Consider the following 18,764-nt stretch of genomic DNA (forward strand, 5'->3'; position numbering starts at 1 on the left):
GGAAGGTCCAGAGTCGTTGTGAGACCTCCAAAATGGATTACAGCAGACCGGATTTTTTTTTTTCTTTTCAATAAATTGGTAAAAAAGGGAATTTGTTGGGAAGTGTTTTATTTATTTTTTTTACTGACAGTTAGTGATGTTGTGTATCTGATGGATGCCATGACATAACCGCTGGGCTTGATGCCTGGTGACATTTCAGCTGGTCTCAACCCTATATATTACTCCGTTTGCCACTGCACCAAGGCACAGGGCTAAGCCGAGGCGAAGCGGCCGGTTTGGCACATCTTATGGATGCGCCACTTCTGGGGCGGCTGCTGCCTGCTATTTTTAGGCTGGGAAGGGCCAAGTAACCATGGCTCTTCCCACACTGAGAATACCATCCCCCAGCTGTCTGCTTTACTTTGGCTGGTGATCCAATTTGAGGGGGACCCCACTTTATTTTTAATTATTTATTTACAAATAATTGAAAAAAAAAAAAAAAGTCTGTGGTGCCCTCCAAATTGGATTACCAGCCAAGGTGAAGCTGATAGCTGGGGTCTGCAGGCTCAGGCTATAGCGGTCTACTTTACTAGCTGGCTATCAAAAATGGGGGAGATCCCACGTCAGTTTTTTAATTATTTATGTTTTGGCTAAGTACAAGACTAAGTACCCTTTAGTGCCACATGAAAGTCAGTAAAGTGTGCCAGATTAGAATATGCAGGCGGGTGGGACATTATATATGTGTTTGCCATCTATCCATCCATCCTAGCTTTTTAGGCGATCTTCCCCTGATCAGGGTTTGCAGCGTTTTGGACACAGAATGTTTTCACTGCGTCCATAACAGTGTTGTGCAGTAAAAGCACAGTGGAAGGATTTTTAGAACTCTCCTGCCCACTGCGCTACCTCTCTCTGCAGCATAAACTGACCTATGGTGCGGTTTCCTGAGCCACAGCATGTCAATTTATGCTGTGGAGATGAGTGTTCTCTGCGGGGATCATAAGCAGAAAAAAACTGCGCCTCTCAACTACAATTTAGATAAGTACTCTATTACCCACCACTGCATTGCAATGGGGGATTTTTGAGAATGTTTTTACTTGGTGTTGTTAGGGTGCAATAGGGCTAGTGAGGGCTACCCGTCGTTGAATAGGGATGTCGCTACCATAGGACGTCATACCCTTCATTGCCAGATAGGGTGAGACACTTTAAGACCAATTAGGGCCAGTGTTTTTCTATTGCTTACCTTTCAACTGGTTACTATCAGTATATACCCTTTCTTTGTCGCTCCATTGGGAGACCCAGACAATTGGGTGTATAGCTTATGCCTCCGGAGGTCACACAAAGCATTACACTTAAAAGTGTAAACCCCTCCCCTCTGCCTATACACCCCCCCGTGCATCACGGGCTCCTCAGTTTTATTGCTTTGTGGAAGGAGGCACACATCCACGCAAGCTCCACATTTTAGTCAGCAGCAGCTGCTGACTATATCGGATGGAAGAAAAGTGGGCCCATACAGGGCCCCCAGCATGCTCCCTTCTCACCCCACTCGGGTCGGCGGTGCTGTTAAGGTTGAGGTACCCATTGTGGGTACATAGGCAGGAGCCACATGCTGTTTTCCTTCCCCATCCCTTAGGGGCTCTGTGTGAAGTGGGATCCTGACCGGTCACCAGGCGCTGGGACCGCACTCCCTCCGCAGCCCCTGGGGGAATCTGCTGGACAGGAGCCGGGTATCATCAGGGACAAGGCCCTGCGACTCTGAGGTACTCTGTGTCCCCTTGGGGACGGCGCATAGTGAGCCTGGGTAATAGACACTGCAGCAGCTGCTGGGTGTGTTAGTGCACCGGGACTACCGCCCTGCCCGCTCTTGTTTGCCGGCCGCGCTTATAACTTTAGTCCCCGGTTTTTGCGGCCTAGTGCCGCATATTCCCGCCCCCGGGCCTGCCAGTCAGGGGTAAGGGCGGGACGCTGCACTGGACGTCAGCGCTGAGGGCAGGAGCATACTTTGTATCCTCCTCCCCCCTCACTGAGCACCGTGGGGCACCAGATTCCCGCACTTTTACAGGCACGCCCACGGCCCCCTCCTCCTCTCTGAACGCCGGCAGCCATTGCTACAAGACGCTGGAGAACTTCAGAGGGGAGACAACTGAGCTCCACAGCTCTGGGAGGCCCAGGCAGGGATCTGGTGGTCACACAACCGCTGGGAGCGGTCGGTAAGCCGCACCTGTTACTAGGTGCTGGTCCCCCTGGGTGCCGAATTGTATATTTATATGCTTATAGTGTATACATTTACTCTGTACGGCCTCACTGTTAGCGTTTGGCTATATACCCTCACTGATTATTCTAAGAGGAGAAACAGCATGTCGTCTGCAAAAAGCAAGGGTACCAAAGCACAGGCTTACTTTGCAACCTGTACCTCATGTGCGGCAATGCTTCCTGCAGGTTCCACCTACCCTCATTGTGTGCAATTCTCGGCCCCTGTGACACTCACTCAGCCGGAGTCTCAGCCACTGGTGGGACCCCCGGCCCAGGTGGAACCTCCGGCCCCCACTGTCCAGGTGACAGGGACAGAGTTTGCAGTATTTGCTGACAAACTTTCTGAGTCTATGGATAGATGGTCTGCTAAGATACTGGAAGCTTTGCAGTCCAGACCTGTAACACAGGCCCCGGGCACTGTTGATTCATTGCCCCCATGCCCCCCTCGGTCGGAGCAGCAAAGAGCTCCTGGATCAACTCATAGGTCCCACGGGGAGGACTCCGACACGGACCGCAGTCCCAGACCGACGAAGCGGGCTCGCTGGGAGATTCCCTCGACTTCATCTCACTGTTCAGGTTCTCAGCATGAGGACTCTCTGGAGGATGAAGCAGATGCGGCAGATCAGGACTCTGATCCTGACGCCGCGCTCAACCTTGATACGCCTGAAGGGGACGCCATAGTAAACGACCTTTTATAGCGTCAATCAATCAGGTGTTAGATCTTTCTCCTCCACCCCTTCCGATTGAGGAGTCAGCTTCTCAGCAGGAGAAATTTCATTTTAGGTTTCTCAAACGTACACGGAGTGCGTTTCTTGATCACTCCGACTTCAAAGACGCAGTCCAGAAGCACCGAGCTTTTCCGGATAAGCGCTTTACTAAGCGACTTCATGACACACGTTATCCCTTCCCCCCTGACGTAGTCAAGGGTTGGGCCCAGTGTCCCAAGGTGGATCCTCCAGTCTCTAGACTGGCGGCCAGATCCATAGTTGCAGTGGCAGATGGTGCATCACTCAAGGATGCCACTGACAGGCAGATAGAGCTCCTGATGAAATCCATCTATGAGGCTATCGGCGCGTCCTTTGCTCCGGCATTTGCTGCCGTATGGGCACTACAAGCTATCTCAGCTTGTCAGTCTGAGATTAATGCACTCACACGAGCCGTGACTCCGCAGGTTGTGTCATTAACCTCTCAGGCGTCGGCGTTTGCGTCCTACGCCATGAATGCGGTACTAGACTCTGCGAGCCGTACAGCGGTAGCATCCGCCAATTCAGTGGCAGTCCGCAGGGGGCAGACTCTGCTTCCAAGAAGTTTTTAACCGGTTTGCCGTTTTCTGGCGACCGCCTGTTTGGCGAGCAATTGGATGAAATCATTAAACAATCCAAGGGTAAGGACTCGTCCTTACCCCAGTCCAAACCTAAGAGACCTCAACAACGGAAGGTACAATCGAGGTTTCGGTCCTTTCGGCCCTCAGGCAGGTCTCAATTCTCCTCGTCCAACAGGCCTCAAAAGGATCAGAGGAACTCTGATTCATGGCGGTCTAAGGCACATCCTAAAAAGACCGCCGGAGGAACCGCTCCCAAAGCGGCCTCCTCATGACTTGCGGACTCCCCAAACCGCATCCTCGGTCGGTGGCAGGCTCTCCCGCTTTTGCGACGCCTGGTTCCCACATGTCCAAGACCGATGGGTGAGAGACATTCTGTCTCACGGTTACAGGATAGAGTTCAATTCTCGTCCTCCGATTCGTTTCTTCAGAACATCTCCGCCCCCCGAGCGAGCCGATGCTCTTCTTCAGGCAGTGAACTCTCTGAAGGCAGAAGGAGTAGTTATCCCCGTTCCCCTTCAGCAATGGGGTCACGGTTTTTACTCCAACTTGTTTGTCGTACCAAAAAAGGACGGATCTTTCCGTCCCGTCCTGGACCTCAAACTGCTCAACAAACACGTGAAAACCAGACGATTCCGGATGGAATCTCTCCGCTCCGTCATCGCCTCGATGTCCCAAGGAGACTTCCTAGCCTCAATCGACATCAAGGATGCTTATCTCCACGTGCCGATTGCACCAGAGCATCAGCGCTTCCTGCGTTTCGCCATCGGGGACGAACACCTTCAGTTCGTGGCACTGCCTTTCGGCCTGGCAACAGCCCCACGGGTCTTCACCAAGGTCATGGCAACAGTGGTTGCAGTCCTACACTCTCGGGGACACTCAGTGATCCCTTACTTGGACGATCTTCTTGTCAAGGCCCCCTCTCGGGTGGCATGCCAACACAGCCTGAACATTGCTCTGGATACACTCCAGAGGTTCGGGTGGATCATCAATTTCCCAAAGTCAAAACTGACACCGACACAATCGCTGACATATCTCGGGATGGAGTTTCACACTCTCCCAGCGATAGTGAAACTTCCGCTGGACAAACAACGATCACTACAGACAGGGGTGCGATCTCTCCTCCGAGCCCAGTCGCACCCCTTGAGACGCCTCATGCACTTCCTAGGGAAGATGGTGGCAGCAATGGAGGCAGTTCCATTTGCACAGTTTCATCTGCGTCCTCTTCAATGGGACATTCTCCGCAAATGGGACAGGAAATCGACGTCCCTCGACAGGAACGTCTCCCTTTCTCGGGCAGCCAAGGCATCCCTTCAGTGGTGGCTTCTTCCCACTTCTTTGTCGAAGGGGAAATCCTTCCTGCCCCCATCCTGGGCTGTGGTCACGACGGACGCGAGTCTGTCAGGGTGGGGAGCGGTCTTCCTCCACCACAGGGCTCAGGGTACCTGGACTCAGCCAGAGTCCTCCCTTCAGATCAATGTTCTGGAGATAAGGGCAGTGTATCTAGCCCTGAAGGCGTTCCAGCCGTGGCTGGAAGGCAGGCAGATCCGAATTCAGTCGGACAACGCCACGGCGGTGGCATACATCAACCACCAAGGCGGCACGCGCAGTCGGCAAGCCTTCCAGGAAGTTCGGCGGATTCTGCTGTGGGTGGAAGTCACAGCCTCCACCATCTCCGCAGTACACATCCCGGGCGTGGAAAACTGGGAAGCGGACTTTCTCAGTCGCCAGGGCATGGACGCAGGGGAATGGTCTCTTCACCCGGACGTGTTTCAAGAGATCTGTTGCCGCTGGGGGAAGCCGGACGTCGACCTAATGGCGTCCCGGCACAACAACAAGGTCCCGGCATTCATGGCACGGTCTCAAGATCACAGAGCTCTGGCGGCAGACGCCTTAGTTCAGGATTGGTCGCAGTTTCGACTGCCTTATGTCTTTCCTCCTCTGGCACTGCTGCCCAGAGTGTTACGCAAGATCAGGTCCGACTGCCGCCACGCCCTCCTCGTCACTCCAGACTGGCCGAGGAGGTCGTGGTACCCGGATCTGTGGCATCTCACGGTGGGTCAACCGTGGGCATTACCAGACCGACCAGACTTGCTGTCTCAAGGGCCATTTTTCCATCTGAATTCTGCGGCCCTCAACCTGACTGTGTGGCCATTGAGTCCTGGATCCTAGCGTCTTCAGGGTTATCTCAAGAGGTCATTGCCACTATGAGACAGGCCAGGAAACCAACGTCAGCCAAGATCTATCACAGGACGTGGAGGATCTTCTTATCCTGGTGCTCTGATCAGGGTTTTATTCCATGGCCATTTGCCTTGCCCACTTTTCTGTCTTTCCTTCAATCCGGAATGGAAAAGGGGCTGTCTCTCGGCTCTCTTAAGGGACAAGTCTCGGCGCTCTCTGTATTTTTTCAAAAGCGTCTAGCAAGGCTTCCGCAAGTACGCACGTTCCTGCAGGGGGTTTGCCACATAGTCCCCCCTTACAAGCGCCCGCTAGAACCCTGGGATCTGAACAGGGTGCTAATGGCTCTTCAGAAACCACCTTTCGAGCCAATGAGAGATATTTCTCTTTCTCGCCTCTCGCAGAAGGTGGTCTTCCTAGTGGCAGTCACATCACTTCGCAGAGTGTCTGAGCTAGCTGCACTGTCATGCAAAGCTCCCTTCCTGGTGTTTCACCAGGACAAGGTGGTTCTGCGTCCGGTTCCGGAATTTCTCCCGAAGGTGGTATCCCCTTTTCATCTCAATCAGGATATCTCCTTACCTTCTTTTTGTCCTCATCCAGTTCACCAATGTGAAAGATTTGCACTTGTTAGATCTTGTGAGAGCACTCCGGCTCTACATTTCTCGTACGGCGCCCCTGCGCCGCTCGGATGCGCTCTTTGTCCTTGTCGCTGGCCAGCGTAAAGGGTCGCAGGCTTCCAAGTCAACCTTGGCTCGGTGGATCAAGGAACCAATTCTTGAAGCCTACCGTTCTTCTGGCCTTCCGGTTCCTTCAGGACTGAAAGCCCATTCTACCAGAGCCGTGGGTGCGTCCTGGGCATTGCGGCACCAGGCTACGGCTCAGCAGGTGTGTCAGGCGGCTACCTGGTCGAGTCTGCACACTTTCACGAAGCACTATCAGGTGCATACCTACGCTTCGGCAGATGCCAGCTTAGGTAGGCGAGTCCTCCAGGCGGCGGTTGCCCACCTGTAGGAAGGGGCCGTCTTTCGGCTCTATTACCGGGGTATTCTTTACCCACCCAGGGACTGCTTTTGGACGTCCCAATTGTCTGGGTCTCCCAATGGAGCGACAAAGAAGAAGGGAATTTTGTTTACTTACCGTAAATTCCTTTTCTTCTGGCTCCAATTGGGAGACCCAGCACCCGCCCCTGTTCCCTTCGGGCTGTTGTTCTTTTGTGTACACATGTTGTTCATGTTTAATTGTTCTTTGGTTCATGGTTTAAGTTCTCCGAACATCCTTCGGATTGAATTTACCTTAGACCAATTTATAAGTTTCCTCCTTCCTGCTTTTGCACCAAAACTGAGGAGCCCGTGATGCACGGGGGGGTGTATAGGCAGAGGGGAGGGGTTTACACTTTTAAGTGTAATGCTTTGTGTGACCTCCGGAGGCATAAGCTATACACCCAATTGTCTGGGTCTCCCAATTGGAGTTAGAAGAAAAGGAATTTTCGGTAAGTAAACAAAATTCCCTTCATTCCTTTCTATTTTTTCTTTTGTGTGTTTTTTGGTCACTTGACCTTTTAATGATATTATTAAAAGTTCTGTTTTAATGGGGTACTCCCTTTGTTTGTTTCTGTTCTTTGCGGGGAGAATAGAGCTAAAGTCTGCAGCAGCCTGAACCCGGATCATGGGCACAGGTAGCTGCGTTCTCATGTGGACCACATCTCCTCAGGAGGGCTGGCACTGTGCACTAGACGCAGTGTCGCCAGATCGTGGGCACATAGCCTAAAAGTGAGAAATTTAGTGCTACAGCAACATTTTTGTGAAGTACCTGTGGATTCAAAATGCTCAGTATACACCTGAATAAAATCCTTGAGGGGTCTAGTTTCCAAATTGGGATCACTTGTGGGGGTTTCTGCTGTGTAGGTACCTTTTTTAGGAGCCCATCAAATGCGACATGGTGCCCACAATTTATTTCAACTTTTCCAAAATTCAAATGGTGCTTCTTCTGTTCTGAGCCCTACCGTTTGTCGAAACAGAGATTATTGGCCATCTGGGGTATCCCTGCGCTCATAAGAAATTGGATTACAAACTGTTAGGTTCACTTTTTGGTGCTTCCGCTTGAAATAGTGAGAAATGTGGTGCTGAAGCAACATTTTTGTGAAAAAAAAAATGTGAATTTTGGAACAAATTTGACTGAATTAGATTGTGGGCACCATGTTGCATGTGTCGGGCCCCTAAGCTACTTATACAGCAGAAAACCCCCACAAATGACCCCATTTTGGAAACTAGATCCCTCAAGGATTTTATCCAAGGGTATAGGATGCATTTTGAACCTACAGGTACTGCACAGAATTTGATAACATTAGGTTGTCATATTGTAAATTTTGATTTATTTTTTTTTTTTTTTTTTTTTTTTTTGCTCCTTCTGTTCCGGGCCCTCCCATTTGTGCAGACAGAGGTTTCTGATCACATGTGGGGTATCAGCGCGCTCAGAAGAAATTGGGTAACAAATTTTGGGTTCCATTTTTTTTGTTGTGTTATTTCTTCTAAAAATGAATAAATTGGGTCTAGAGCATAATTTTTAGGTAAATTGATATATATATTTTTTCATTCCACATTGCTTTAGTTCCTGTGAAGCACCTGAAGGGTTAATAAACTTCTTGGGTGGGGTTTTGAGTACTTTGAGGGGGTGCAGTTTTTAGAATGGTGTAACTTTTGGGTATTTTCTATCACATAGGCCCCTCAGTCACTTCAAATGTGATGTGGTCCCAAAAGAAAAATAGTTTTTGTAAATTTTGTTAAAAAAAATGAGAAATTGCCAATGAACATTGAACCCTTCTAACTTCCTAACCCCAAAAAAGTTTGTTTCCAAAATTGCGCTGATCTAAAGTAGAGATGTGGGAATTGTTATTTATTAACTATTTTGTGTGACCTAACTCTGGTTTTAGGGCATAAAAATTTAAAAGTTTGAAAATTGCAAAATTTTCATCAAATTTATGATTTTTTTTTTGATTTTTTTTTTTTAAGAAATAAAAGCAAAAAAATATTGTTCTAAATTTATAACTATCCTCAACTGCAATATGTCATGAAAAAACAGTCTCAATCATGGGGCTCCGTGGAAGCGTTTGAATTCTTACCTCATAAAGTGACACAGAATTGCAAAAAAATGGCCTGGTCATTCAGTACAAAATTTGGCTTCAGCCTTAAGGGATTAAGAAAAGGGAGTGTAATATGATCGATCAATCAATCGAGATCCCCCTCTCTGGCCCCCGCTCTCTCTGGCCCCCGCTCTCTCTGGCCCCCGCTCTCTCTGGCCCCCGCTCTCTCTGGCCCCCGCTCTCTCTGGCCCCCGCTCTCTCTGGCCCCCGCTCTCTCTGGCCCCCGCTCTCTCTGGCCCCCGCTCTCTCTGGCCCCCGCTCTCTCTGGCCCCCGCTCTCTCTGGCCCCCGCTCTCTCTGGCCCCCGCGCTCGCTCTTTTGCGCTCGCTCTTTTGCGCTCGCTCTCGTTCTTTTTCTATCGCTCTCTTGTTGTGGGGATCTGATAACAGCCGAAAATATCAACACACTTTCAGGCCACACATCAGTAATTGACGCTCACTCCAATTCTCTCCATACTCCTGCACCCACAAATAAAATTCCAGTACATCCTATGTCAGGATATGATTAAAGGAGGAATTTTCTCTTATCCATAGAATAGGTGATAGTTTGCTTATCACAGTGGGTCAGACCGGTTGGACCCCACAAATCTCAAGATTGTGCTTTGAGCCCTCTGTAAATGAAGCCGAGGTCAAGCATACGTGCCAAGTCATTTTTTTTTTATGTAGAAGAATGCCAGAGTTAGCAGATTACCAATTTTGGTATAAACTCATTTATCAGGCTACTAATAATTTGATTTTCATAGTACTTCTGTCCTTACCAACCAGACACCAATCACGTATTTGCCTAATGGACCGATGGACTGTTGTTTGGATTGTGTTGGCCTGTGACTTGTGCTCAACTTGTAATCTGAGTGCAAGACTAAGTGGATATAGATTAACCCCTTGCAGTCGCAGCCACATCATGAGCTGCGAAAGCGTGTATTGGAGGATGTTAAAACTACTCTGTAGGCTCTAGCTATGTAATTCTGTGATTTTATATTTGAAAGGGATTTCTTGTGAATAAAAGAGATTGGGTTAACTTTCCACCAGGTCATCTGTACAATGGGCACACCCATACTGATATTCTGAACAATCTTTGTTTATGTCTACATTTCAATGGTTAGCATTGGAAATAATCTCAATGTAAGAAATATAATTAGTGTGGTCAGCAGAATGCTAATGATTGTTAATAATAACGTAACATGTGAAAGCACATTGTATCAGGTGAAAAAAAAAACATTACAAGTAAAATGTTAATGGAATATTAGAGTGTAAACATGTGCGGGGATTACCACGGGTTGGCCACCGAAGCCCGTGGTTACCGGGCGGACATGACTGTGGATATATATATACACGTCCAAGGTCATGATGGGGTTATGATGTCTTCAGCTTGCCATACAGATTCGAGCTACCCCACACAGTCATCTGTAGTTACACAATGGTAATGTTAGGCCACCTGCTTTTGGCATCTCACGTTCCAAATATTCACTCTTGATTCTTACCTGTTTCAGCGTCTTGAAGAAATAATGAAAAGGACACGAAAATCAGATGTTCAAGTAAGTACTTCTCATATTTGGCAACTAATGGACCATTGGAAGATGTGTGAAAAGAATAACAGTTACATAAAATACAATTGTTTAGTAGATGTAAGGGTTTTTAATGTAAACTTGTGGCTCCTTGCAGAAAAAGGATGATAAACAAGCAGTGAATGGGAAGGAAACCAAACAAGAATCCACTCCCAGCAAAGGTAAGTCATAAAGAACCTATCAAGGGTCAACCTGTATCCTTCTTTCAAGTTCTATGACCAAATCGAACTAAAATGTCTTATCTGTAGATGAAGCAGAATCCTCTGAAGTGATAATGAAGATTGAACTACCAGAGAAGAAAGTTGTAAGGATACAGGACAAAACAGCAGGACCTGAATTGCCTCCGGGGTAAGTGCAAGCACAGTTGTCCATGTGTTTATCATTGATCTTTTTTCAGTAATGTCGCTATGCACACCTCTGATTCTGTATGATCCTCACTGGCTACATCAAACAGATCAGCAGCTGAAAAACTCCAACACAATCAAAATGGTATTGTGAAGGATTATGAACATTCATTGAACGGCTGTTCATTTCATTTCATTGGATCCAGCCGATGATTGTTTGTTCCAGTTGAAACCTCAATCACCTTTGATCTAATGTATGTACACCCTTATGTTAAGTCCAGGTACAGCTTTGTAAAATCTTCATGTAAAACATGCAGATTTTTCAAAAGATGTCAATGGAATGCGGAAGAAGTAGGAGTTCCTCAGATTTTAAAAGGCTATAATGTAAATTTTGGCGGATTTGTGATGCAAAGCCAGCACTACAAATCCGTTCTAATTTTTACAGTGTCTGGGCATGTTCTTAGTGTCAGTACATTCGTGTTTATTGAGGGACACATAAGAAAAAAATCAACCATGATTACGCACATCATAAGGTATTGAGCGACGCTGTTAAAGAGGTGGTTCACTACTCTGAAATGGTGGACACATCTCTGTAAAACTGATGGGAAAGGCTTTTTATAAATACCTTGTTCAGCCAATTCTGCCTGTGAGTGGTGCTATTGTGGTCCGCTCCTTCCCATGAAGTGACACCCGGGGCTCCGTGACCTCTGAGAACTGGTGATGTCATGCAACTTTCAGTTGACCTGACATCACCGAGGCCGGCCCCAGTCTTCCTGAGTGACTGGGCTGGGGGCGGCATTTTATCGCTGATCACAGCCCAGCATCTCCTTTGCTGCAAAGCGCCGCAAGCAGGAGCGATGCTGGGCTGTGACGAGCGGCAAAACGCCGCCCACAGCCCAGGCACTCAGGAAGACTGGGTCTGGCCTCTGTGATATCTGGTTAATTGGAAGTTGACGTGACCGCACCGGACATCAGAGGTCACAGAGCCCAGGGGGGTCACTTCATAGGGATGAGCGGACCACAATAGCTGAATTGGCTGAATAAGGTATTTATTAAAAGCTTTCCCTATCAGTTTTACAGCAATGTGGCCACTATTGCAGTGTTGTGAACCACCTCTTTAAGTTAAATCATAGTAGAATAAATGAGAGGTACAGCTTACATTTCTCCTATTGCATTGAAACACACAGAACAAATCATAACCCATGTTAATATACAAGATTATCATGCTTGGATTACATAGATTTAGCATGTACAAAAACTTCAGTGGCCCCAAACACCGAGCCACTGACAATTATATGCATATTACATGCATATACATGTTATGTAAGGCCACTTGATCTGATGGAAGAGAAAAACATGTCAGAAAACAATGTAACATTGCCTGTCCCATGGCTCCAAATAACATGAAGTTGACTGATCCTCCTTGTGTTTAGTAAGGACACTTCTGTTTCAGGAGCCATAGTCTTCCGCATGAACACTAACCAGTACCTGTGCCCATGATCATTGAACTTGATGCACCCCAATACAGAAATGTGTGACGTTTTTATATCTGTAGCTATTTTGTAAAATACAACCTTACCATGTAGGCTAATATATTCAGTATGTTTTCAGGGTACCAGGACACATATTGAATGGGGTGCAACAATCCAAACAGGAAAATGGATTCTCCTCTAAAGAAACATCCCCTGCCTTTGAGGAGGTGATAACGTTGTCCGACATTAGCAGTTCCAATGGAGATAAAGTTATTCCTCCAGCAGAGCCAATAATCGCTTTTGGAGGCAAAGACGCCTTCATAAAGAAGTCATCTGTGCAGCCACCTCAGATAACCGGTAAGGGGCTAACATTCAAGCATTTCTGTGCAGGTCCGTCCAGGGAATTGTGGCAGTGTAAGACACAATGGTGACATCCTACAGCTACAGATGAATGACATAACTGATAGTGTATGGAAAGAAACACGATGCATGTTCATTTACCAGTAAATCAGCGCAATCAGTTCTTATTAATTGTGTAACATGCTCTGGGTTACCTTGTTAGGTCCCTTTCTCATGATATTTAGGGCCTGATAGTTGAAGCATTATTAGCATTTTTTTTTTTCTTGAAGAAATGTATACTCAATTTTATCAAATGTAAATATATAGTTGTTTGTACATTTCATACACTTTGGGATAGCAAATTAGCAATACAGATCACCCATAGAAACTTCTTTTTCTATTTTACAAACATGTACCTTGACCTGGCCAATAAATGTGTGGAAAATCCTTGCTTTGTACAACCAAGATTATTAATTTCATACAATTTTCTGATTTACATTAAATAGCTCCTAGTAAATAATTCTCTACCCTATGTAATAAGAATTCTGGAGCATTTTTTCTGAAATCTCGGCATAGTACCACTCCTCTATTAGTCCTTCTCCAAATTTAAGTATAAAGGGACAACTGGGCGTTATCAGTTGGGGCATGTCTCTTCACACTGTGATACTGACCAATCAGTGTAGACTCTGTAGGAACACATCCCTTTGACAAGGGGAATGGTAGCGCCTAGTTTGTCAATTTATTCATAAATTATGAAGAGGAAAAATTGAGGAATGGTATAACAAGAAAAGTTCTAGAATTTTTATTTCTTGAAGAACAAAAATATGGACTCTATTATTAATTGATGCATGTCAGGAGAGATAACAAGCCATCTGTAAAAATTTCCTTGCATCAGAAAAATTAGGCCGGGGAATTGGGGAGGTGGCACATAATTGAATGAGACCCAAACCCATTACTCATCAGATAAATCCCCCTGCCAATCCAGCCCCACTGCAACAGCGCTTCCCGACAATTTTTCTTTACTGGGTTGCGGCAGAGATGTCCCCTACTAACCTTGTGACCGCTGGCCTCAATAAAGTAAGTAGTCTGTCAGATTTCCAAAAACCCATTAATATTCTCTTGTGTTTTTTTTTATTTTGCAGAAGTCCTGTAACATTTTTCAACATTGTCTAAGTTCCTGTTGGCTGAGAGGACCTAGGGAAACTAGCAGAAAATTTGGGACAAAATCCTTATTTTAGTCCTTCTGCTGTCTGCATGATAGCAAAATGGTTTCCAGCGCTGATGACTCTGATTTGAAGGAGCCGAAAGGAATATGTTAACCACGATGATGGTTACAACTAGGAGAGATTACAAAGTGCCACAATCTTATCTACTATTGACAAATACTGGACACTTCTTAGTGGTATTACAATTTTTGTGTTTTGTTTTTTTTTTTTGGGTTTTTTTTTTTCTTTTTAACAGCACCTTATATTAAAACAAGACTGACAAGGTTTAGCTCACAAGACAAGAAACATAAAAAAGAATAAAATGATTCAGTGGAATATCCCGGCCATGGTTGAAAATGCGGGAAAGAGCTTGGTGGTGTTCCTAATCATTTAGCTATTTAATAAGAGACTGCTGGGTACAATGATGTATGTGAATTCTGTAAATAAAACCTCCACAGTGTTACATCGACCATTGTGAATTATTGCTTGTCGCTTTATATGGCATTGAAACATATTTCAAGTTTATTTTTGTTAACACTTACCTTTTTAACTAAAGTGGTAAGTATGGGTATTGTTTATATATTTTCCCTTGTAAGTGGGAAATCTGACTGTATAGCAATGCTGTCTGGGTCTCCTACCATCCAGCAGCTCCTTCTCCCTCCCTATACACAGTGATCACATGAGCGCTCTGTGTGTATGGAGGAATTAGCGCCATTAGCAATTCATATTACTGCATGCACAGCACTTGAGAAGGCACAGGTGGTAATAAACATTTTGTGACTTCTCTTTGGGGTATCAGATTTGGTGGCTTAATCTTCTACTGCCTCGCTGGTCAGTCTCCGGCGATTTGTGAAATTCTGGTTCCATGGAGTGCACCGGATGTCACAACTCAATGCATCTCTAGGAAAGCCTTGTTCTGGCTCTCATAGAGCTGTATATAGAGCTTGTGCCGTAACTTCAGACTTCCAGCCAGTCCAAAGTTACAATCACCGAGCGTCATTGGTAAAAGGTGAAGCTGCCAGAAAATGAGTATATAAAAGGGGGCAGGAGGCTTAGATTTAAAGCACCACTCCTATGCTCAAAACAAAACGCATAGAAAACAAGTAACCTAGCAGGCCTGCGAGGCCCCAGGTATGTGCTCTAGGGTTAAAGTCTATGGGCAAATTGGAAGCCGTTAAATACCAATGTGTTTTTAAAATTGAACTAGATTAAAAAATGGGAGCAGAAATATTTCTTAATACATTTATATAGTGATCAGAGCTCCAAATCTCTTGCCCTTGCCTAGTGTTAGATTTGATGTTATAGCAACAGAAAAATTTTTTATAATAGTAGACGAGGATTATTGTGACCATGAGACTTCAATATGTAATAATCTCTAATGTACAAATAGGTATTGTCTTTTTTCACCCTTGAGCGTTTTAGTAAACTAGATTGCATATACTTAGATCCCCTAGTGACTTAATCATGCTTCCAATACAATAGAATTGGTAACCAACAACATTTCCAAAGTGAATACATTTAAAAATGATGTTCTCATGTCATACAAAGGGCAGAAATTTCGAGGAGACTGGACTGTTCACAGACTGATTGTTCAGTGATTATAGCCATTAAGAACCATGTATTTCTAAAGACACAGACCAGTTTCCTATGAGTTTCTGACGTTTCCATATTTTTAACGGTGAAATAAAATTAGTTTTTAATTCTCCTACTTGCAACAAGTAGCTGGACACTGATTTTTGTATTGGAATTCTTCCCTCTCCTTCAACATGGCGTTCTTTCTCCATGCATCATCTGCAATATGTAGCCTACTGAATTTTATTTTGGTGGGTGACTGAGAATCAATTTTTTCCTCATTACTTAGATCATACATTATATACATTGGGAATAAATAGCGGGTATGAGGGTCCAGCAGAGAAATTATACCATGATTAAGGCTACCTGTCAAAATGCGTAGGTTTGCTACTTGGCTTTTTACTGTATGTAGTTTGTTTTTTTTCACTGCATTACCAATAAAGGTGAAGTTTTATTAGGCTCGGGATATACTTTCTGTGCTGGACCGTCATACCGTCTATTTATTACCATTTGAGTTTCTCTGGCTGGTCCGTGCAAGTTCCCTAGATTATTGGAGCCTCCCTGTTTAGAGTGGTGAGCTGACCTAGCCTATTTTTTGTTATAAAAGTCTTGGCCACTTATACATTACACCTACAATAGATTTTATGACATTCAATTCTAATTTCATAGGCCTTATTATATAGTTTGTCTCCACTTTGCAGCTATCACAGCTTTACTCTTCTGGGAAGGCTTGCTACAATATTTTGTAGTGTGTCTATAAGACTTTTTGCCGATTTACTTAAGAAGAGCATTTATAAGGTCAAACACTGATGTTGGACAAGAGTGTTGCTCACAAACATTTAGTGATCCCAAAGCTTTTGATGGGGTTTAAGGGTTTGTCAGCACAGAATGATTGTTCAAACTATGTACAGGAGCTTGGTTTACCATTGTCATGTCCAAATATTTGTATACCTTCCCACCCTTTGTTTTGCATGTATCTCCCCCTTTTCTGGCTCTCTAAAGGCCCCGTCACACTAAGCAACATCGCTGCTAACGAACAACTTTTGTGACATAGCAGCGATGTTGCTAGTGATGTCGCTGTGTGTGACATCCAGCAACAACCTGGCCCCTGCTGTGAGGTCGTTGGTTGTTGCTGAATGTCCTGGGCCATTTTTTAGTTGTTGCTGTCCCGCTGTGAAGCACAGATCGCTGTGTGTGACAGCGAGACAGCAACAACTAAATGTGCAGGCAGCAGGAGCCGGCTTCTGCGGAGGCTGGTAACCACGGTAAACATCCGGTAACTAAGAAGCCCTGTCCTTGGTTACCCGATATTTACCTTTGTTACCAGCCTCCGCCGCTCTCACTGTCAGTGCCGGCTCCTGCTCTCTGCACATGTAGCTGCAGGACACATCGGGGTAATTAACCCGATGTGTGCTGTAACTAGGAGAGCAGGGAGCCAGCGCTAAGCGGTGTGCGCTGCTCCCTGCTCTGTGCACATGTAGCTGCAGCACACATCGGGTAATTAACCCGATGTGTGCTGTAAGTAGGAGAGCAGGGAGCCAGCGCTCAGTGTGCGCTGCTCCCTGCTCTCTGCACGTGTAGCTCCGTGCGCTGGTAACCAAGGTAAATATCGGGTTGGTTACCCGATATTTTCCTTAGTTACCAAGCGCAGCATCTTCCACGCGGCGCTGGGGGCTGGTCACTGGTTGCTGGTGAGCTCACCAGCAACTCGTGTAGCGACGCTCCAGCGATCCTTGCCAGGTCAGGTTGCTGGTGGGATCGCTGGAGCGTCGCAGTGTGACATCTCACCAGCAACCTCCTAGCAACTTACCAACGATCCCTATCGTTGTTGGGATCGCTGGTAAGTTGCTTAGTGTGACTGGACCTTTAACCCAGAGCTGTCAAACAAAGAGGGGAGGTGGCGACATAGGGAAGACATGTAGGTGGGAAACTGCAATAAAACGTTTGGCTATTACAAGGGTGCACTGCTCACCTGTACTTGGTTTGAGCAGTCATTCTGTTATAACAGACCCCCATTAACCTGTTGCCACAATAGGGCATTGTTACATCCTTTTGTGGCTCCCTGAGTATGATGGGATCTTACAAATAGACAAATCACATATTTCCTAGCAGATGATGGCTGTGATATTAACCATCATCTGCTTCTAACAGCCATGAATGGAATGGAGCTCCATCTGAGGCTTTTATCCTGTTAAATGCTGCTTTCAATCTCTGACTTTAAAGGGGGTGTTACACACAGCGATATCACTAGCGATATCACTGGTGTAAGCACCCGCCCCCGTCATTTGTGCGTCACTGGCAAATCACTGCCCGTGGCACACAGTATTGTTTGCAGCCGTCACACGGGACTTGCCTGCTTAGCGACGTCTCTGTTCCCGGCGAACCGCCTCCTTTCTAAGGGGGCGATTCGTGCGGCATCACTAAGCGGCCGCCCAATAGAAGCGCAGCGGTGGAGATGAGCTGGACGTAACATGCCGCCTACCTCCTTCCTTCCGCATTCCCGGCGGCTGCAGGTAAGCTGCAGTTCGTCGTTCCCGAGGTGTCACACGTAGCGATGTGTGCTGCCTCGGGAACGACTAACAACCTGCAAGATCAACAATCAATGATTGTTTGAACAGGAACGACGTGTCAACGATGGACGATAAGGTGAGTATTTTCCATCGTTAACGGTCGTTCCTTGCTGTCACACGCAACGATGTCGCTAACTATGCCTGATGTGCGTCACGGAATCCGTGACCCCGGCGATATATCGTAAGATCCATCGTTGCGTGTAACGGGGCCTTTAGGCTATGTGCTCATGGGACAACGTACCCGCAGATTTTGGAGCGGAAAACCTGCGGATTTATCTGGATTTTCTAGATAAATCAGCAGGTTTTAGCAAGTACAGACACTCCCCATGTTATCCTATGGGACATGGGGAGTGCTGTGTCCATGCTGCGGTATGTGCAACTGCGGATGTCCCGCAGCCGCACGTAACTGCATGTCAATTATTCCTGCGGAATTCCCGCCTCTCCACTGTGGAGATACAGGCCGGGACTTCCGCAGGTAAGTCGCATGAATGTCCGCAGGTTTTCCGCAGCTATTTTGCTGGAATCCTGCAGCAATGGATAACTGCGGATTCCAGGGAGCTGCTCTGGGAAACCTGCGGCTATATCCGCAGGTACATAGTCCCATGGGCACATAGCCTAACATTTACAATGCCCCTGTAACCCAATTGCTGGGGGTCTGCTGAAAATCCCTGTGCCTGCCATGACTGTTCTGCTGTGAACACCAACATCTGACTGCTGATCATAGGACAATGTGATTTCTGTTGTACTGTGTACAGTGTCTTGTGAAAGTATTCACCCCTTTGGCATTTTTCATGTTTTGCTACCTCACAACCTGGAGTTTTTTTTGTTGTTT

The 18,764-nt window shown here is 46.3% G+C and overlaps 1 protein-coding gene across 6 annotated transcripts in view; it reads left to right on the plus strand.

The window, feature by feature from the left end:
• MAP7D1 (MAP7 domain containing 1) overlaps positions 1–14,253 on the plus strand; it is a 138,706-nt gene extending 124,453 nt beyond the window's left edge. For all 6 annotated transcript variants that reach the window (XM_075336035.1, XM_075336036.1, XM_075336034.1 and 3 more), the window contains 5 exons: positions 10,356–10,400; positions 10,528–10,591; positions 10,679–10,778; positions 12,386–12,603; positions 13,728–14,253. In XM_075336035.1, the coding sequence (XP_075192150.1) occupies positions 10,356–10,400; positions 10,528–10,591; positions 10,679–10,778; positions 12,386–12,603; positions 13,728–13,738 (438 nt within the window). In that variant the 3' untranslated portion in view covers positions 13,739–14,253. The remainder of the gene's footprint in view (positions 1–10,355; positions 10,401–10,527; positions 10,592–10,678; positions 10,779–12,385; positions 12,604–13,727) is intronic.
• The last annotated feature ends 4,511 nt before the right edge of the window (positions 14,254–18,764 follow it).

The sequence above is a fragment of the Anomaloglossus baeobatrachus genome, chromosome 2 (genome assembly GCF_048569485.1).
Source record: "Anomaloglossus baeobatrachus isolate aAnoBae1 chromosome 2, aAnoBae1.hap1, whole genome shotgun sequence".
NCBI classification, from domain to species: Eukaryota; Metazoa; Chordata; class Amphibia; order Anura; family Aromobatidae; genus Anomaloglossus; species Anomaloglossus baeobatrachus.